The sequence below is a fragment of the Phodopus roborovskii genome, unplaced genomic scaffold (genome assembly GCF_943737965.1).
Source record: "Phodopus roborovskii unplaced genomic scaffold, PHOROB, whole genome shotgun sequence".
NCBI classification, from domain to species: domain Eukaryota; kingdom Metazoa; phylum Chordata; class Mammalia; order Rodentia; family Cricetidae; genus Phodopus; species Phodopus roborovskii.
In genome coordinates, this window is record NW_026126418.1 from 65,791,257 (window position 1) to 65,812,005 (window position 20,749).

General features: G+C 46.4%; 3 protein-coding genes across 4 annotated transcripts in view; 2 read left to right on the plus strand and 1 right to left on the minus strand.

Annotated features, from left to right (window-relative positions):
* The first annotated feature begins 1,561 nt into the window (after positions 1-1,561).
* On the plus strand, positions 1,562-10,698 carry Dph7 (diphthamide biosynthesis 7). The gene is made up of 9 exons (XM_051184772.1): positions 1,562-1,832; positions 2,236-2,369; positions 2,600-2,687; positions 4,236-4,327; positions 4,797-4,969; positions 7,401-7,470; positions 7,560-7,625; positions 7,976-8,148; positions 10,079-10,698. Exons 1-9 carry the CDS (start codon positions 1,686-1,688, stop codon positions 10,492-10,494), a joined length of 1,359 nt encoding a protein of 452 aa, XP_051040729.1. The 5' UTR covers positions 1,562-1,685; the 3' UTR covers positions 10,495-10,698.
* A 2,458-nt stretch (positions 10,699-13,156) lies between these two features.
* Mrpl41 (mitochondrial ribosomal protein L41) lies at positions 13,157-14,019 on the minus strand. The gene is made up of 2 exons (XM_051184773.1): positions 13,934-14,019; positions 13,157-13,712 (listed from the first exon to the last, which is right to left on the minus strand). The coding sequence occupies exon 2, from the start codon at positions 13,687-13,689 to the stop codon at positions 13,282-13,284; it is 408 nt and encodes a 135-aa protein (XP_051040730.1). The 5' UTR covers positions 13,690-13,712; positions 13,934-14,019; the 3' UTR covers positions 13,157-13,281.
* A 996-nt stretch (positions 14,020-15,015) lies between these two features.
* The window catches only part of Pnpla7 (patatin like phospholipase domain containing 7), a 66,995-nt gene continuing 61,261 nt past the window's right edge, over positions 15,016-20,749 (plus strand). For both annotated transcript variants that reach the window (XM_051184775.1, XM_051184776.1), the window contains exons 1-6: positions 15,016-15,347; positions 17,741-17,815; positions 17,911-17,998; positions 18,413-18,492; positions 19,659-19,750; positions 19,872-20,012. In XM_051184775.1, the coding sequence (XP_051040732.1) occupies positions 15,318-15,347; positions 17,741-17,815; positions 17,911-17,998; positions 18,413-18,492; positions 19,659-19,750; positions 19,872-20,012 (506 nt within the window). In that variant the 5' untranslated portion in view covers positions 15,016-15,317. The remainder of the gene's footprint in view (positions 15,348-17,740; positions 17,816-17,910; positions 17,999-18,412; positions 18,493-19,658; positions 19,751-19,871; positions 20,013-20,749) is intronic.

Consider the following 20,749-nt stretch of genomic DNA (forward strand, 5'->3'; position numbering starts at 1 on the left):
TCATGGTGATTTTCAGATGGCAGAGTTGGGATCCCTGCTCAGATCCTAGGTCGAACATCAATCCATGTGATCTCATTGGGGAAGGGAGATGTGTGTATATATTGTAAAATATTGCTACCTACAGCAGCTGACTCAAACCTTTCATATCTCCACTTGGATAAATGACTTTAAGTGGCTAGGACTGTTGTAAAGAGTTCCCATTTGGGTCAAATTTCTTGGGATGAGCAATCTAGGCTACAAGCTGTGATATTTAAGAATGGCCAGGTTGGGACTTTATCCTATCTTTGTTCCCTGACTAGCAGGGGCTGCTTTACTCTTGTCAACTTTGCATCAGAAAATTCCACCTAGAGAACACACAAGAGTTAGACAGTTGACTTTGAGGCATTGCTGGTAAAGGTGATGGTATACATTGGGCTAGTCTGTGGGTTCTTTTCCATCAACTCTTTGGTTTTTTGAGATAGGGTTTCTCTGTAGCTTTGGAACCTGTCCTGGAACTCAGAGATCTGCTTGACTCTACCTCTCAAGACCTGGGACTAAAGGTGTGCGCCACCACCGATCTTGTATACTGCTAGCACAGATGCTCCTGTGCAGTGAAGGTGTATCAGGCCACTTTCATTTGTGTTTCATCCCTGACCACCCTTTCTGATTATCTCTCCCTACCTCCTGTTCTTTCTTGCCAATCATCTAGGCTGTTCTGTGAATGTTCTGGTGGTCCGATTATGGAATCCTTTCTCCTCTATGTAGTTTGTTGGGCTATTTGACCTTGGAACAATCTAATGCTGGAGGGATTGAGGTCTGTTTAGAATGCCCTAGGTGCCACTACTTCAGCTGCTAACTGGCCTGCCTGCAAGCTGTGTATAAAGCCATATCCCTGCTTCAGTTCCCAGGCTGGATATCCAGGTGTCCTGTGAATTTGCTTCCTAGAGCTGCTGTAACTAAGTGCCAAAAACTGGTTGGACTAAAACTAGAGATTATAGTCTCTTGGGTCTGTCTCATGGTTTCATCAAGGTGCTTGCTGCTACAGCCACTGTTAAGTGCTGGGCAAAGGTGCTGCATGTCTCTACATCTGATAACATTCTGGGCTCATGCATTGTTTCAGACCTAAGAGGAAACATTAAACCCTCTGTGCATGTTTCCAAATTTTCCCTTACATGCAGACTGTATTGAACCAAAACTCATTCGGAGCATCATTTTGCTGCTGCATGGTGGTGCATGCCTTTAATTCCAGCACTTGGGAGGCAGAGGCAGGTGAATCTCTGAGTTTGAGGCCAGCCGGGTCTACAGAGCTAGTTCCAAGACAGCCAGGATTACACTAAGACACCCTGTCCCCCCTCCCCCCCCCAAAAAAAAAAAAGATTTCCAAAGGTTATGAGTTACTGGAGTTAACTTGAACATACACATATTTTTGGGAAATAGTTGGATCCACAAGGTGTAAAAACCTTGTTTCCCCAAACCTGTTATTTACAATACAGGAATTTTCTTGAGGGTTTCTGCATCTACTTGAAATCAGTTTTTCCTTTCACTAAGCCTTTTGGCTTCCCGCACCTAGTATGACTCTACAGGTTTCCTGCGGTCCTCCGGTAGGTAGGGGGCGCAGGATCTCCGCACCGGAAGTCTTCCCAGGGTCGGATGTGCCTGAGGAAAGTAGAGAGGCAATCGCGCATGCATCTTTTGGTTCTGGCTCGATGGCGGGCAGCCGCTCGGGAACGATGCAGGCTCTGCAGGCAGTGGACACTGAGTTTACAGCAGACTCGGTGGAGTGGTGCCCAGTAGAGGGTTGCGAGCATTTGATGGCCTGTGGGACCTACCAGCTGCGAACGCCCGAGGACCAGGTGCGCGGCTGGGAGGGTGAGGCAAGGGCAGTAGTGGGACTGCTTGCCTCCATAAAAAGCCTAGAACTGTGACAACTAATGGGAGAGTAAAGTGGGACCTCTCAGGACCATCCCTATCTCCGGCAGGTTTCTCTGCGCATCCAAAACCAACCACGTAAGAGTGGAATTGTGGCCATGTAACTGCAGGCAGGTCGGAACAGACCTCGCTGTAATAGGTCCGGAAGAGCGCCCCTGTACATTGAACACTTGCAGGAAAAGGGATTATCTTCTCAGAAATTAAGAGTTTCTATTTCAGTCAGAAGCTATTCTCTGTCCTGGCCCTCCGCTTTGTTCTAGCTTTGTTTCCCATCCTTTGTGATCTCAGTATCTGTTAAGGTAACCAGTTAATATGTTTATTCTGTAGCCTGCACTGGATGTCAACAAGTCTCAAGTTCGTTTAGGTCGTCTCTACCTGTACAGTTTCAATGAGGACAACACAGCTAAACCTCTGGTTGAAATCCAGAGAAGGGATTGTTCTGCCATCCTGGACATGAAATGGTAGGATTTGGGTAACCCATCTGGTTTGAATGCCTGGGAGGTAGAAAGCCCTGCTTGACATTCCCTCATCAGTTCCCAGCCCCAGAGTCAAGACTAATCTGGAGAGCCTTTATTGGAGACAGAACAGTTGGCTCTAACCTGGTTTTAGAAATGAAATATAACAAATCATTGCAATTCATGATGTTCCTGCAAGTTGTGAATGCATACTTTTTCCTGTGTTCTCCCATCAGGTGTCATATTCCAGTGTCTGGCCACATACTTTTAGGCTTGGCAAACGCCAATGGATCTGTAGAGCTGCTCCATCTGATGGAATATGAGGTCAGTGATGGACCATGCTTTAATGGGAAAGGGACCTTAGTGGAGAGTGTTGATGAGGAGTCTCTACTGATAAACATTTTCCTATAGTGGCTTCCTCCATAATAGACTTTGTCATAAATGTTTTAAGAAATCATGGAGTCTATTTTAAGTTATACTGGGTTCTAGTGAGATGAGGTCATATGGCGTATCTCAATAGAAGGTGATCTATAGGTCTGAAGTTTATACCAAGGCTAGAAATACCAGTAAATTTATCATGTAGGTCTTTCTTTTTTAAAAGATTTCTATTTTAGTTTTGTGCATGTGAGTGCTGTGCCCACAGAGGCCAGAAGAAGTGTCAGGTCTCCTGGAGCTGAAGTTCAGGCAGTATTAATTGCCTGATATGGATGCTGGGAACTGAATTCTCCTCCTGTGGAAGAATAGGAAGAGCTTTAACTATTGAGCCATCTCTAGCCCAGAAATATTTCTTACTGTAATTGGGAGAGCTAAAATCCTAATAGATCCCGTCCCCTATGTGTTTCACAGTGACCCTGTGCCATGACTTTATCTGATTATTATGGAAGGGCCCAGATCAGATCTGTGGGGGGTGGTGAAATACATCAGCAAACTACAAACTGCCCTAATTGGGGTGCAGGGACACATACTAATGCTGTTGCTGTTGTGGGCTCAAGAAGATCTAGAAGGTGCTGACTGGTGGTAACTGAGTACCTCTGTAGAAAGTCTTGCTTTAGGCCTGTGCACTGCAACCTTGTCCTAGGAATGAGAGAAGGAGAACTGGGTCTAAGGATCAGATTTCATGGCTGGAGCACAAAATCCAAGAAAGCATTGGTGCAGCAGCCTGCTTATGGCGTCAAACACTATTCAGGTAGTTTAGATAATAAAGCTCACATAGATCCTAGACAAGAGAAATAACGTTTTAAAGGCTTCTGACATAGAAATGGTAGTATGTTTCTATTCTCCTTGTCTCTGGGAGTAGAGTGGCAGAATTCTGAAGGCAAGGGTGAGGCAAAGCATGTTTCAGCAGTGGTTTGTGGAACCCACAAAGTGGCTAATGTGTCTAGGAGTACACAAAGGCAATGCTGAGAAACCTTTTTGCCCAAAGGTTATACATATATGGCAAAGTCTTTTTTTTTTTTTTTTTTTTAGTTTTTTAATTATTTTATAGGCAAAGTCCTTCTTAAGGAATGAGTTTCCTTGATAAGTAACAAGGGCTTACTCATAGATAAGATGTTAATTAGTGGCTGAGCATGCACACTAGGGGCAGACTGCTTGCCTGTCATGCATGAGGCCTCAAACCTCCATCTCTAGCACTATTAAAACATAAGTAACAACAAAAACCCAGGCAAGGCAGAGCCCGCCTCAACCCCCAGTACTTGGGGAGTTGAAGTGAAAGGACTGCTTGAACTTGGAAGTTCAAGATGAATCTGAGCAGTGTAGGAGACTCTATCCCAAAAAACAAACAGAAGTAACTGATGCATGTTGCTTATATAGGAAGCACCTTCAGGGAATGGAGGCTTGCCTAGACAAGGGTGTCCCTTTTCTCTCCAGTAGAACAGTCACACCCTACAACCAATATCTAGCCTTACTCTGGAGGAGAGATGTCTGTCCTTGTCCCTGGATTGGTCAACTGGGAAACATGGAAGGTAAGGGTCAAGTTGGGTGGGGTCTGAGTGACCTGAGGAACAATTCTTGTTTCTATTCCACAAACGATTAAAGCTGCCTTCTAGCTTGATTCTCCAATCCTGGGTGTTACCTTAAAACAGAAACCTGTAGCATTTCAGATAAGTAGTGATGATGCCATCATCATCATCAAAAGAAGCCAACCAGGGTTTCAATGACAAACTATGTGATAGTTTCTTCCTTTGCCAGATACCCAAGAGGCCATCTTGGAGGCATGATTGCATGCTACCTGAGAAATACATGGGGACTAGAAGAGGATGATTGTGATGGTTCTTTCTTGTAATACCAGCATTTGGGAGGCTGAGGCAGGTGGACTTCAAGTGTAAGGCCCACCTGGGTTACATTAAACCTGTCTCAAAAACAAACAAAAGAAACCCAGAACAGAATGGTAAGGAGAGTTTAATAGGCCGTCCTTTGGCTCCTCATTTCTAGGGCCAGAGACCAGCCCTTGAAGATCATTAGCAGTGATTCTAAGGGGCAGCTGCACCTCCTGATGCTGAATGAGGGAGCAGCTGAACTACAGCTAGTGGCTTCTTGGCCAGCCCATCACTTTGAGGCCTGGATTGCTGCTTTCAATTACTGGCAGACAGAACTTGTGTATTCAGGTGAGTTGGACATCAGTATACTCATCTCTGATGAAGACTTGTGAAGGACAGAGAGAGGAGAGAATGGGGCTAGGCCAAATCTGTGACCTTAGGACTGTCTATGGAAGATACATCCTCTGGCCTGCAGCTATGGCTACTACCACATCCCACTTCTCAGGAAATATGAACAGTTGGCCTTTGGCACCTAAAGCTCTGTGTAGAGCTGGCCAAGGCTGGAGGGAGCAGGCACCCTGTCAAGTTGCCCAGTTTCCTGGTATTTTCACTGTGAATCATCTACTTTTTGCTTGCTCTCTGTAGACTTTGTCACACGGATTTCAGGTTTGTCCTTTTTTGGGGGAATGGGGGTGTTTTTCAGACAGGGTTTCTCTTTGTAGCTTTGGAGGCTGTTCTGAAGCTCACTCTGTAAACCAGGCTGGCCTCAAACTCACAGAAGCCTGCCTCTGCCTCCCGAGTGCTGGGACTAAAGGTGTGTGCCTCCATGACCTGGCTGGGTTTGTCGTTTTCTAGATCCAGCTAACCTTCCAAAAGGAAAGGACATGGGGGAAGTAGGTAGGTTTTCTAGTTTTTGAGTGGTTTATCACTTTGGGGCTGTTTGTATGAGAATGAGAAATTGACAAAATTGGCTGTTTGGGTGGCTTCTCTCCCAGGTGGAGCTAAGTTATGTGAGCTGGGAAGGGATGATCTTGGATAAGACAGGATAAAATTTAAAACACTTGAGTTTCCCGGGGCCTTGTGTGGTCTAGCCCCAGCTTCCCTTTTTGGTCTTGTTTGGTTTTTGTTTGTTTGTTTGTTTTGAGACAGGGTGTCTATGTAGTCTTGACTGTACTGAAACTCACTATGTAGCATGGCATGGAATTCACAGAGATCCACCTACTTCTGCTCTCCAGAGTGCTGGGATTAAAGGCCTTGGCCACTCTTTTGGTTCTGTTTCTAGTGAGAAGCTTGAACCAACACTACTACCTTCAGTACCCCAGTCCATGTCAAATCTCTGACTAGCCCTAGCATTTACCATGGTTACTATTATATGAATAATGCTTATTTTTATTTTCCAGGGGCAAGGTCCATATCTGTGTTATTTGCTATCATACCCTTGAACTATTTTTGTAAGAACCATGAAGAGTCCATTTTTTAAGTTTTCTTCTTTTTTTTCCACTCCCTGTTTTTGAAGTTCTTTAATTCTAGGATTAGTTCTACCGCTTTATTCACTCCACAGGTACTTCCTGAACTTGTCATGGAGGTTCAGTCTGTAATCCCAGTATTCTGGAGGCTAAGAAAGGTGTATTATTGTGAGTCTGATGTTAGGCTGGGCTACCTGTACAGCCAGACTGTCTCCAAGCAAAGCTATACACAATAACCTTCATTTCCTACAACAAAAAAAAAAAATTGAAACAAAAACCCCAAAACCAAAACTAACAATCCTCCTCCAAATTAAAAAACCAAAACCAAGCAGAATCACAAACAGAAGTACAAGCAATTAATATAATAGGAATGCTTAGCAAACAGACTATTTTCTCCAAGCTCACATTGAGGGGGAAAGTGGAAGCCTGATGTGTAATAACAGGGAATGGCACAGAGTGTCAGAGGTGTGATAACGTTCTGGAAAAAGAAGGAAGAAGGGTGTGTTGGGACAGCACTGAGTAGGCCCCACAGCAGGTGAGGGCCTGGTGTGAGAGAAGAGCAGCCAGCACAGTACATGTGAGAACATAAGTGCTTGCCATCAGAGACAACAAGGGCAGGCCTCAGGGTTCTGCAGGCTGCAAGAGGGACTGGAGTGAAGTGGAGTAACTGCAGAGAAGTGGCGTTTTCTGATTCACCGTTTAAAGTTTAAGAGGGTCTCTGGTTAGTTACAGGTTACAGAATAGGAGTGCAGAGCCTGGGGCCTGTTAACCAGAGGAGAATGAAAGTGCTTTTTCTGACTCGGGTTAAGTGCACTAACTGGCTGCTCTTGCAGAGGACCCAGGTTGAGTTCTCAGCATCCACATGGCAGCTCACAAGTGTCTGTAACTCCAGTTCTGGGTACTCTGGTGCCATTTTCTGACCTCCATGGGAACTAGGAACTCACCTGGTGTATATACATGCATGTAGGCAAAACATAAAAAATCATGTTTGTTTGTTTGGTTTTTTCGAGACAAGGTCTCACTGTGTAGCTCTGGCTGTCTTGTCCTGGAACTCACTATGGAGATCAGGCTGATCTCAAATTCACAGAGGTCTGATTGCCTCTGCCTCCTGGTCTTCTGATAGGATTAAAGGTGTACACCACCAAGTTCCCCTGAACTGGAAGATAGAGTGCTTAGTGACTGTTTCTGATGTCTCTCTGGGGCTTTCCTAACCAGTGGTACCACAAAATCACACACAAAAAGCACCTAAGAGACTTTTTTGTAGATTCCTTACCTGAATGTCATTGTTAGTGGATTTTTCTGTCTTCCTACAGGGGGAGATGATGGCCTTCTGAGAGGCTGGGACTCTAGGATGCTTGGCACACCTATCTTCACTAGCAAAAGGTAGCTGATCAGAGCTTGTGCATGGTCCCTCCATGCTCCTGTCTTAGGACATTTCGTCCTCTAACATGTTTGCTCCCCTTTGCCTATAGACACTCCATGGGTGTGTGTAGCATCCAGAGCAACCCCCACCAGGAACATATTCTGGCTACTGGAAGGTAAGCCCTGGAGTGGGTCTGCTGGTTTGTGCATTTCTCACCTCTCTACAACAACTTCAAAACTGAGTCTAAAGCTCTCAACCAATACTTCAAGTATCTGGGTCCATAAAATGGGGTTCACCTATGTCCTTAAAGATAAGTGGGACAGGCAGTTTGTGCAGGACTTAACCCCAGCACTAAGGAGGCAGAGGTAGGTGGATCTCTGTGAGTTTCAGGCCAGCCTTTTCTGTATAGTGAGTTCCAGGTCAGCCAAGACTTCATAGTGAGACCCTGTCTCAGAAAATATTAGTGGGACAGGACTTGGGAGGTCTTAGGGACTTTCCTATATGACAATGATTGGATGGTTCCAGCTATGATGAGCATGTTCTGCTGTGGGACACTCGGAACATAAAGCAGCCATTGGCAGATGTACCAGTGCAAGGAGGCGTGTGGAGGCTCAAGTGGCACCCAGTCCACCACCACCTACTCCTGGCGGCCTGCATGCACAGTGGCTTCAAGATTCTCAACTGCCAGCAGACCATTGGTAAGTGGGGGCAAGAGCTGGCCTCAGGGCAGGGAGTCAGTGTACCACAGTCCGGTTGCCTTTCTGATTTCTCTGCCCGTGAATGGTTTGGACTCTGGTTAACTCATGTCTCACATGTGTTGTCTTCTTGTTCCCTTTCTCACAGAACCTAGTATTAGTTAAGCCTAACTACCCATGGCTGTAAGTAAAGAGCCTCACCACTAGGGTGTGCTGAAAGATTTTCGCTGTGTGAACCACAACATGAACTCCACTATCAGAAACATTTCTCATCCCCCTTTCTCTTCCCATCAAGCCCTAACTCCTTTCTCTCCTCACTCTTCAGTCACAGTTTCTCTTCTTTATACCCCTTCTCTTCTACTCCCCCTGAAAAGAAGCAATCTAATCCAAAGAATCCCATCATTCAATTGGTAGCTTTGTGTGTGTGTGTGTGTGACAGGGTTTCTCTGTGTAACAGCCCTGGCTGTCCTGGAACTTATTTTGTAGACCAGGCTTACCTTGAACTCACAGAGATCCACCTGCCTCTGACTCCCAAGTGTGTTGGGATTAAAGGTATGAGCCACCACCAACTGGCTCTTTAAGTCACTACTTCCTTGTATCTTTTTAGTTCTCTCTCTCTTCTTTGAGACAGGGTTTCTCTATGTAGACTTGGCTGCTTGGCTGTCCTCTGTCTCCTGAGTTCTGGAATTAAAGACATGTGCCACAACCACCCAGCTTTCTTTCTCTTTTTTAAAAAGATTTTTAATTTGTGTGTATGTATTGCAGACAGGATCTCCAGGATCTCATGTAATACAAGCAGGCTTCAATTGAAGCTGGCCTTGAACTTGATGGCTATCCTATCTCAGTGTTGTGGGCATGGGAAGTACGGGAACAACCGTATCTGGTGTCCCTGCTGGTTCTTTTTTTTTTTTTGTTATTGTTGTTTGGTTTTTCAAGACAGGGTTTCTCTGTGGTTTTGGAGGCTGTCCTGAAACTCATTTTGTAGACCAGGCTGGCCTTAACTCACAGAGATCGCCTGCCTCTGCCTCCCCAGTGCTGGGATTAAAGGCGTACACCACCACCGCCCGGCTCCCTGCTGGTTCTTGAGGATTGCTTTTACCAGCTGTCACCTTGCTCTGTCCTTAAGAAAATTTCCTTTCTGTCTGTAGTGTCTCTTCCATGCTCTTGTGGCTCTATACTGTTGTGCTGTGTCCTGGCGTATTTGTGACACTTTCCTTTGGGCTGTCTGGGGAAGTTACTAGAAAGAAACGTCCACTGCAGATCTGCTCAGGACTGCAAGTTCCTAGCCATTGTGCTCCAGCCAGAGGCAGTAGCTGTTGGTTCCTCACACTTACTCTAGTCTTCTTAGCCTCTGTACTGCACACCTGCTCTCCATTTTTCTCTTTTCAAAATACTTATTCTATGTGTATGTCTGAGTGCTTGCATATATGTATGGGCACTGTGTGTATGCCTGGTGCCTGAGGAGGCTAGAAGAGGGCTTGGGAATCCCTGGAACTAGAGTTACAGGCAGTTACTACCCGCCATGTGAGTGTTGTGCACCAAACCCAGGTCTTTTACAAGAGCAGCAAGTGTTCTTAACTATTGAGCTCTCTCTCTTGCCCTGTGCTCCCCATTTCTTTTCTATCCTCTTCCCATTTTACCCCTGTGAATGAGTTACACCCCCTTCTCAAAAGCTTTTGCTGAATCCTGCAGTTTGGAAACATGTCCCTTGTTTGTGGGTCTGTTTTAGCCCTGGCTGATCTCAGAGGCACAGTGCACATTGCAAAATGCATATCTGGTTTCTTTTCTGCCCATCTGTGCACTTCATTCTTCTTATACAGACTTGCCAGCGACTCAATGAATGTGGGCTGTCCTTGGTGGAGGAGTTGAGGAGAGACATAAATGGAGGCTGATTAGCTTTGAGTAATACTGGTTTTTCTCTGTCTCACTGCAGAGAAGAAGGAGGACATGACTGTCTTAATATCCCACGAAATGCCAAACTCATTAGTGTATGGAGCTGACTGGTCTTGGCTTCTTTTCCATTTGAAGAAGCCCACACCCACCTGGTCCTTTGATCAAAATGGCATGGGAGCCCAAGCAGCAGACCTGAAGGTTGCAGAGGAGCCACCAGCACCTTTCCAAGAACAAATAGAGAACCACCATGTGGAAGGCCCCACTAAAGCTCACAGCAGAGCTGAATTGAACACTTCTCTCCTTCCATTAACAGAGGACATGAAAAGCAGCCGCTCTTCCAAGATCTGTGATCTCAGCCTCTTTAGTGGAGGGAATTTTGACAATAGCCTTCTGGCCACCTGCTCCTTTTACGACCATGTTCTCCACCTCTGGAAGTGGGAGACAAAGCAAGCTTGAGGCTGCACTCTTTACATCCATGCTGGATGTGAGTGACTTGAGAGTGGACTTTGATTCTGTTTTGGCAATGAGTGGGGTTTTCCAGCTCTACAACTAAGTGTCTTGGTATATTTTGACTTTCAGCCCTTTATTTGTATTTAAATCCTTGTTTACATTAATTACTTTTCAAATTTTTTAATTTTTTATAAATTGTAATTATATGCATGCATGTCTGTGTGTGGATGCTGGAAGAAGACAGATAGGGCAGTGGATCCCCCTGGAGCTATGGTTAAAGGTGATTGTGAGTAAAATGTGGGTCCTAGGAACCAAATTTGAGTCCTCTGCAAAAATATATGCTCTTAGCCTGGTGGTGGAGGATCACACCTTTAATCCTAGCACTTAGAAGGCAGAGGCAGGTGGATCTCTGAGTTCAAGACCAGCTTGGTCTACTGATAGCCAGGACTATTACACAGAGAAACCGGAGGAAAGGAGGAGGAGAAGAAGAGAAGAACAACAAGAAGAAGAAAGATTAAGATTTGTTCTTACCCAACAAGCTCACCTTTAATCACAACACTTAGGAGGCAGAGGCAGGCAGATGTGAGTTTGAGGCCAGCCAGGTCTACAGAGTGAGTTCCAGACAGTCAGGGCTACACAGAGAAACCCTTTCTGAAGAAACAAAACAAAATTATTCTATGTGTACAAGTGTTTTACTGTGCTCCGCATGTATGCATAATACTATCAGAGGTCAAAAGAGTGTTGGGCCATGTAGAAGTAGCTCACAGCTGTAAGCTACCTTGTGGGTTCTGTAAGAGAAGGCAATACTCTTTACCCCTGAACATTCTCTAGCCTGCAGTCCCTGTTTTTTTGTTTGTTTGTTTGTTTTTGTTTTTGTAATTTGTGTGTGAGTACACAAATACCACTGTGCACATGCAAAGATCAGCGGACAACTTGCAGGAGTTGGATCTCCTACCATGTGGCTCCCAGGCATCCAACTTATAAAGTCTCACTTTATCACAAGTTATTTCCTATGGCTGGAGAAATGGCTCATTGGTTAAGAGAACTGGCTGCTCTTCCAGGGTACCCTGGCTCAATTCCCAGCACCCACATAACAGCTGTCTGTAACTCCAGTTCCAGAGAGTCTGACACCCTCACACAGACAAACATGCAGGCAAAACACCAATGTACATAAAATAAATCTTTTTTTTTTTTTTTTAAAGGTTCATTTATTTATTACATAGTGTTCTGTCTACATGTATGTCTGCAGACCAGAAGAGGTCAACAGACCTCATTGTGGATGGTTGTGAGCCACAATATAGTTGCTAGGAATTGAACTCAGGCATCTGGAAGAGCAGCCAGTGCTCTTAATCACTGAGCCATTTCTCCAGCCCTAAAATACATAAATCTTAAAAAAAAAAAAAAAAAAAGTTACTTCCTAGAGAGGTTTTACTTCTCAGGCATTTGCATGCTAACCAAACACTATTCCAGCTCTGAAGTCATTTTTAAAATGGGTAGTAGAATAAAAGGATTGTAAACATTTTAAATTTTAAGTATTTGGCATGATCAATATGGAATACTCACTTCTTCCTAGCGTTAATAATTTCCCCAGTTTTCACGTCTAGCTAGATGGGTACTATAGAAACACATCGGGGTGTATAGCTAACAAGACTCCCGTTTTTAATGTCTTATCTAGGAGGAAAGAGGGCATTGGAATGTGACTAACCCTCAGTAAGATACATAAGTGTCTTTTTAATTATTGGGCATGAAATACAGGGACTCGCACATGCTAGATAACTTATTAACATCTAGCACTGAGCTGTACTCCCAGCCAGCTATCTTCCTTTCCCATGCCTATATATTCCAGGCTAATCATAAACACATGATGTAGTCCAGGCAGGTTGGCTTTGAACTCTTGGGAGGCCTACCTCCTACCTCAGATTCCCAAACACTGAGTTCATAGGTATGAGGTTGAGGCCAGCCTGGAGATCTACATAGTGAGTTTCAGGGCAGCTAAAGATATGTAGAAAGACTTAGCTCAAAAAACAAAAAAATAGAATCAAACTTAAACCCCTCCCTAATCTCTTAAATGCAATAATATGCCTTGAGATTTAGCTTGTGTACGTACATATATGCTTTAGTGTGGCAGGTACAGGTCACTCTAAGGTTCCATTCAAGATGGTCTTGTCTTTTGAGGCAAGGTCTCTTACTGGGATCTGAAGTTAGCTGATTAGACTAGACTTGACTGAGCAGAGATCCTGCGGGTCTCTTTCTTAGTGCTGAGATTACAAGCATGGGCTATCACACTTGCCTTGTTACATGGGCCTAACTTGGGTTTTCATGATTGCATGGCAAGCACTGTATGAGATGACCTCTCTCCCCAGTCCTTGTGTTATTTTCTGATAACATTTTTAATTTTTTTGTTGCCATTAAAGGGATCAAGTCTCAGTTACTGGCCCAATTTGTTTCAAAGGTGCTAAACAAACATGAGGATCAGCTAAGTCTTAAATGGGACATATGCCTGAGGTCACGCAAAAGCAGTTTGGCACTAACTGCTCTTATCACTTCTGTCTTTAGTTTTCCCTTGGAGCCTGAGTGGTGCCTAGCCCTGGCTATGGATTCTGTAGCTACTTCATGGATTCTGCCTGCAGCACACTTCACACTTCAATTACTTGATTGGAAACACACATTGTATGAGATACTAAAGGCCTTTAATAGAACTGCATAAGGAAGCTGCTCCTATTCTTCGAGACACTCAGAATCCAAGGTTTGTATCCACTTTGTAGGCAAACTTTTGGTCACTGTCACTGTTTCCTAGCGTGGGAAATTCTTAGGATACAACTGGAACAGCTTGCCTTCCTGTGTAGGCTCAAAGCCATATTTCTCCAAGTTGTTAGCATCAAAAGTCCCTTCTTTAAAGTCTTTTTCAATAGCAGGTGCAGCTGTTTGCAGGAAGAGCGCTTTGGCGGTCAGGGGTGTGTCTATGCCTGCAGGAGCTCGGTAGTTAACATAAGGCTTGAGCTTGAAGCCAGTCAAGTCCGGCACGACAAATTCTGGGACCATTTCCTTTATCTGCACAAACTTCCCATTAGAGCCATGGATGCCCGTTCTCTTGGCACCCCGGCTCTTGATGAAGGTGCGTGGTCCCCGTTTGCTTGTCCACTTGCTCATCCTATCTGCTCCCCGCACCAGGCCTTGAGTAACGGCGGTCAGGAAACCCATAGTGGGCTCTGCAGAAGACAGCTCTGAAAGAATAAGGCAGTTGAGGGGGCCAATCAGAGCCAGACGGACTGAGTACCTAGAACTGAAGGGCAGAGAATGCTGTGGGCCCTGTGGGTGCAGATGATCCAAGGAGCCACGGGGTCAGAGGACCCAAGACCCCAACAAGTGAAGACCCCTAACCCTGAAAGATCCCGGACCCCGAAGAACCCCGCGCTGGCGGCGCCAACTGGAAACGCTCACCGACCTGGGCTGATGGCTCTCCAGCTCGGCCCGCAGGCCTCTTCTCCCTTTGGACCTGAGACAGATCAGACACCAATAGCCAGACCTGAGCGGTGTAAAACAACCAAGGTAAGAAGCTCCCTCGCGTTTCCGGCCGTCGGCAGGGCCAGCCACTCCGCAGCAAGAGCCTCGTGGATTGGTTGTCAATGCGCCCAATGCCCAGCCTGGCCGAGGGGACCCGGCCAATCCGCGCAGCCGCGCAGAACCGGATGTGGGGCGTGCGCAGTCGCGCGTCTGCGCCGCGAGGTGGCGGTCTAGGTCTGCCTTGTAGAGAGGTCGCCCTTGGCCCTCGTCAGCCCTGCGACCTGACGTTCACAACCGCTGCGCCGGAGGCCGGCTACCGCAGTGGCTCGGGCGTCATCGGTGCTGCCCTACGTCCTGGGGGACGAGGCTTGTGGACCCTCCCAGTCACCACTGAGCCGTGGCTTCCGGGATTGACGCGCTGTTGAGGATGGGGCTAGTGACCAGCGGTCTAGCCCACGATCTGGCGCGTGGCCAAGTCTACTTGGGTCCTAGTGGTCCTCTAAGTTAATCATCTTTGGCCCACACCCTCCGTGCTTGGGTTGTCTGTTCACACGCTGCCTGCTTTAGCTGGGCCCCTCTCCTCACCCTTCACCCCTCTCTCCTCCGTACCTTGACCTCCTTTCCCTCCCTCCCTGTCACGACTCTTCGTTGATCACTCCTAAGCTATAACCTTCCCGTCCCTCACCCCTTTTGGGCTGTGACACCTCCCCTCCTCCCCCGCCCTTGTCCCAGATCTTTATTGAGCTGTAAGCCCTCTATGCTCCATCCCTCGTCTCTCCCCTTGGAGACATCAAGCTTCCTGGGCGATGCTCATCCCCAGCCACTCAACCCTCCACTTGGGTCACTCTTCTCCGCGCCTTCCTCTTCTGCCTGTTGCTCCGTCTCGTACCTGAGCCACTTTCTTAGCTATGCCACCAGTATCAACAGTCCCGCCTCCCTGAACTGTCTGTCAGCCAATTTAGACTTCTGGTCTCCTCCCCCACCCGCAAGCCGCTGCTTGTGTGGCTGCTAGATCCCTGACCGTACCGCTCAATTCCCCATCCCCCACCGCCACTCTCGCCCCCACTCCGTGCCACAGTTATGGGTTCCCCTAAGACCACGTGAGGGCTGTTTACAGGAGACGGAAGCACAGAGAGAGCAGTCGCTTCTGGAAAACAACTTGTTTTGGAGCACAGAGTTCTGGAGTCCCTTCCAATAAGAGCGTTTGACTTGGAAAAGAGCTGGCAAGGCTTGGGACTACAGCTGTCCTGCTGTAAAGGTTTCTGGTGGAGCAGTTTGTCTCAGCCTGTCTCCTTTTCGCCCTCCACATTACTTTGCTTTCAGTCATGCAGAAAGAGGAAGATCTCTGCCTTGAGGTAGGTAGACCAGGCATGGGTGAGAACCAGAACTCTTAGAACTCTCAGGTGGGGCAGAAGGACATTTGCCTCAGGTTTCTTCACAGGCTTCCTGAAGACCCAGATAATGTGGGAGTGGAGACTGCCTGTCAGAGAACTGACTCTTGTTACTAGACAATGGTTCCTCACAGTGGACAATGGGACCTGGCTGTTAAGTCATTATTGAAGCCTTTCTTCCATTAAGGTAGTAGTTGTTACTTCCCTGCTTTCTAGTAGAACTTTTGATGTTGGAAGAGTTTTTTTTTCTCAACACTAGCCACATCCCAAGGGCCCAATTTTTTTTTTTGGTGGACTATTTTGTTTTGTTTTGTTTTTGAGATAAGGTCACTCTACATATCTCTTGAACTCACTATGTAGACCTGGTTGACCTTGAACTCACGGAGATCCACCTGCCTCTGCTTCCCAAATGCTGGAACTAAAGATGTCTGCCACTATACCCTGTGCCTTTATTTTTAAGCTAGAAGAATAGACCATTAGAATAACCATAAAATGCTAGACAGGCTGAGGTGGTCCACTGTGTCTGTGTATGCATGTAAGAGTGTCTTCTTGGATAAGGTAGGCTCCGAGGAAAGTAGGTGTGGTTGGGGTGCTCTTGTGCACCCTAGTCTTGAGAACTAAGCTGGGGCAGAGGATAAGGGAGACTGAGTGCTTCAATTTTGAAACAAAAAGCATATTGACTATACATTGCACAACAGACCACATGCAATAGTGATCCCACAGATTGTATTGCTTGGTAGGGTAATAGTGCTTGTAGAAATGCACCCTGTGACATCCACACAGTGGTGAAGTCACCTGTGAACTACTCATCGGTGAGGTTCTTCCTCACCCTTAAACAATACTCAGCTATTTGTCTCCCAAACTAAAATGACAAGGTTCTTTTCTAGGCAACCCACTTACTCTGTTAGGATGCACAACTGTGCCTTTGGGGTTCCTTCTTGAGTGGCCTCCAGCTCTCCTTGGGTTTTCTGGCAGGGATTGCTGAGTCTGAGGCTTGTTTTTTGTTTACTTGTTTTTAAGGCTAGGCATTGGTCCTTGGCAGTTAGGCAGAAACTGCAAAGGATAAGGAAGTGGGCTCTTCCTAACCTCTTGGAAAGAAGGGGTAGATGTGTACTAGAGGACTGAGGAAATGCTGCAGGGCAGGTTCTTTTGTCTTCAGCTTCCCCTGCTGTTCCCCATTCACCATTATGCCCTGAACCCTTGCTCTCCTGCCTCCTTCCCTTCCTTAGACACTGTAAGTGCTGTTAGTGCCTTCCTGGCAGTAGCAGTGGGCAGAGACACAGCTCTCCCTGCCATTTCTTCTTTGGCATGCAAAATGATTTTGGATATGTCTGAATCCAGATGGATCTTCCGTTGGGGCTTCTTTTTGTTCTTCATCCTTTTTGTTTTTAAAACTGGTCCTCACTGGTTGTTTAGGCAGGGCTTGATCACCTGGGTGTACATGATCCTCTTGCCTCATCCTTTCAGGGACTACAATGAATGTGGGCATCAGTAACTCTATACACTGTTAGGAATTTCTGAGCACTTATTCTGAGTGGGCTATCATGGATCTTGGAGGTTTGTGGCCCTGGTCCTGTTGGTATCCAGAGGGTACCAAGACATGAGCCTTGACCTCTCCTAGGCTTGCTTCTTTAGAACTGGAGAGCCAAAAGTCTAGCTTATTTTTTTTTTTTTAATTTATTACATATACAGTATTCTGTCTACATGCATGCCTACAGGCCAGAAGAGGGCATCAGATCCCATTACAGATGGTTGTGAGCCACCATGTGGTTGCTGGGAATTGAACTCAGGACCTCTGGAAGAGCAGCCAGTGCTCTTAACCTCTGAACCGTTTCTCCATCCTGGAAGTTGGGTTTATTAATTTGCATGCATTTGCCAATAGCACAGCTATTGTACTTACTCATCCCACTGCCAAAGGAGACAGGTTACTGCTTTTCTGTTCTTGCAGTTGAGCTCAGAGGGTCTCAGTACCCCTGGTAAGATCATTTCTCTCGTGTGTGTGTGTGTGTGTGTGTGTGTGTGTGTGTGTGTGTACATATACATATATATATACACATATACATATACACATATATATAATTTCTGTGCATATGTGTGTAGCAGTGCAAATGTAATGGCACGGATGTGGAGGTCAGAGAACAACTTATGGAACTCTGTTCTACCCTAACACCTTGTGGGTCTCCAGGATTAAACTCAGGTCATCAGACTTGTCAGTAAATGCCTTATCCACTGAGTTATCTGGTATCCCCCATTAAATCTTCAGGGCTGTTGACTTTCTCCCCAGCTCCTGACTTTACTCTTGTTCTCTGACCAAGCCCAGGCTGAGAAACTGGGCGCCCTGTCTATTCTCTCCTCAGGCTGGCTATTGTTTGGGGAGCACCCTGAGCTCCTGGGGTCTGCATTTCATGGAGGAGCATTCACAGTCCACCATGGTAATCACTATGGGATTCTCAGGGGCTGGTTCCTCATTAACCTGTGGCTGTGTTTGGCCCTACCGACACTGTTATCTATCTTCCATCCTGTGTAGCTGGTTGGGATTGTAATCGGAGTCCTCCTTACCCTGGCCCTTGTTGGTGTTACCATCTTTTTTGTGTACAGAAGGGTGAGCAGATTGCGTGAGTATCTTGGTTTGAACTCTGGCTGAGCAGTGTCAGGGGTGGGGTGGGATGGGAGTCTGCATTTGTGTCCTATGAGTTATTTGGAGCTCCTGGGAACCTCCCTCACAACCTTGTTTGAATGTGGTCACCTACTGAGGCTCAGGTTGAGGTTCCCAGTCTGTCCATAGCCCTTTCTGCTCTTTCCAAAAACTAGGATCCAGTAAGAACAGAAGAAACTCCTGTCTACCCTACTGAGAGGTAGCCGGGGATAGGGCAGCCCAGAGCATGGTTTATTGCCAGCATCTTCATACTCAGGGCCTGTCTTTTGCTTGTAGTTTATTTTATTTTAGTTGCAGCCATGTTCACTTCCTACCCATTCAAGGCTATATAGAGATCCTGCCATTTCACAGTGCCCCTTCCCTCTTCTCACAGGACAAGCAGAGCCCACTCCTCAGTACAGGTTCCGGAAGAGAGACAAAGTAATGTTTTATGGCCGGAAGATCATGAGGAAGGTAACTTGTATGGAAGGCCTGGTTTGCACAAGGCAGTGGTGAGAGTCATTCTCTCTCTCTCTCTCTCTCTCTCTCTCTCTCTCTCTCTCTATCTATCTATCTATCTCTATCTCTATCTCTATCTCTCTCTCTCTCTCTCTCTCTATCTCTATTTCCTTTTTCAAGATAAGGTGTCTCTCTGTATATCTGTGCCTGTTCTGGAGACCAGGCTAGCTGGGATTAAAGACATGTGTGCCACCACTATGGAAGAGTCTTCTAAACAGATCTTTGTGGAATGGGGACCCTCAAGATCTGTGCTGCCCCCTCTCCTCTGGTCCCATGACTCCGACCACTGGGTACAAGTTTAGGAGATGTTTTAAGTCATAATTATCTACCTCTCAAGTGGGACCAATACTTTTTACCTGGAAATACCTCACTAACCCTGGAGGCAGCCTGGGAGGCATAGTGCAGGTGGGTCTAAGTGGCTGAAACACCTGAACTGTTTTAGCAAGTGCCAAGGAAGTGCAGGTTTGTGTTAACAAGAAATAGGAGAGGAAGCTGCTTTCCAGAAATATCCTAGGTACAGGAGGGGCAGGTACAGAGGGCATGTGTTTGCCTCAAGGTGGGTGGTCACTGTCAGATTTGAAAGGCTAAGAGGAAGGACCCCAGCTCCCGGGGCCCCGGGTGGAGTAGTGCAGTTCCCTAAGGACCACATTTGTCCCAAGATAAAAAGCCCTCTTCTCCATATCTCTGGGGCTCTGAATCATAAACCTAGGGGCCTCTTGCACTGAGGGTCAGCAGTTGGTGGCTCCCTTGATAAGCAGACTGGTCTGAATCTTTGTTTGCCTTTGGTTAACTGCCACAGCTGGTTCCTTCTGCTTTCTCCCACTCACCTCAGGAATTTTACCAGAGGCATGGAGCCACTGAGCTCTGAAGACTTGGCCACTTGAGGGCAGTGAGCACCAAACTGTGGGGTGGATGGGACTGTGTGCTGTGCCCTTGTCCAAATGGTGTCACTTTGTACTTGACTGCTATGTCCAATTCAAGAAGCCTGGCAGTGGGGGTTGGTGAGAGCAGGCCCTAAAGGCTGAGGTCAAGAAGGCAGGTCCTGGGGATAGACCCTGAGCTGAGAGCTTAGACCTTGCCAGTCACTAGGTCAGCACTCAGTCTTTCTCTTGGTTCTGCAGGTGACCACGCTCCCCCATACCTTGGTTGGGAATACAGCTGCACCCCGGCAGCGAGTCAGGAAGAGAACCAAAGTACTTTCTTTGGCCAAGAGGTACTGGGAATTTCCTGAACGTCCTGACCACAGCTGTGGCTCCTCTATGTCAGGACACACAGCTTCTGGGGGCTTTGGAGTGTTCACAGTATTGGGTTTCTTAAATGTCTCTGCTTTATAGGATTCTGCGCTTTAAGAAAGAATACCCTACTTTGCAGCCAAAGGAGCCCCCACCCTCCCTGCTGGAGGCTGATCTTACAGAGTTTGATGTGAAGAACTCTCATTTGCCATCAGAAGTTTTGTACATGCTGAAAAATGTTCGGTAATAAGAAAAAATGTTCAGCATTTTTATCCTCGGTGGCAAGTTCAAGAACAAGTGTGAGAAGTGTGTGTAATGGATCAAAAACTGCACTGGGCCAGGCAGTGGTGGTGCAGGCCTTTAATCCCAGCACTCGGGAGGGCAGAAGCAGATAGATCTCTGTGAGTTTGAGGCCAGCCTGGTCCACAGAGGAAGTTCCAGGACAGCTAGGGCTGTTACACAGAGAGACCCTGTCTCAAAAACCCAAAAAATTGCAAGCTGGGTCTTTGTCTTTGTCATCTCTCTCTTTCCTTTCTTGACAGGATCTTACTGTGTAGTCTAAACTGGCCTTCAGCTTGCTGTCCTGTGCCTCAGTTTCCCAAATGCTGAGATCACAATTGTGTACTATTATGTCAGCTTTCTATTTTCTTTAAAGATTTTTTATTTTCAACTTTTGAAATTTGGTATTATTGTGTGTGTAAATGATGTGTAAGTGAGGGCAGGCACACATGTACCACAGCACTCATGTAGATATTAGAGGACAGTTACGTGGAGTTAGCTCTCCCTTTACACCTTTATGTCATGTGTTTTTGAATAAAAATGGCCCCCATAGGCTCATGTATTTGACTTCTTAGTCATCAGGGAGTGGCACTTTTGAGAATAATTAGGCCTTGTTGGAGTGTCCCTGGGGATGGGCTTTGAGGTTTCAGAAGGCCCACATGCTTGTGTTTGTTGTTGCTCTTGCCTTTCCCCTGTTCCCT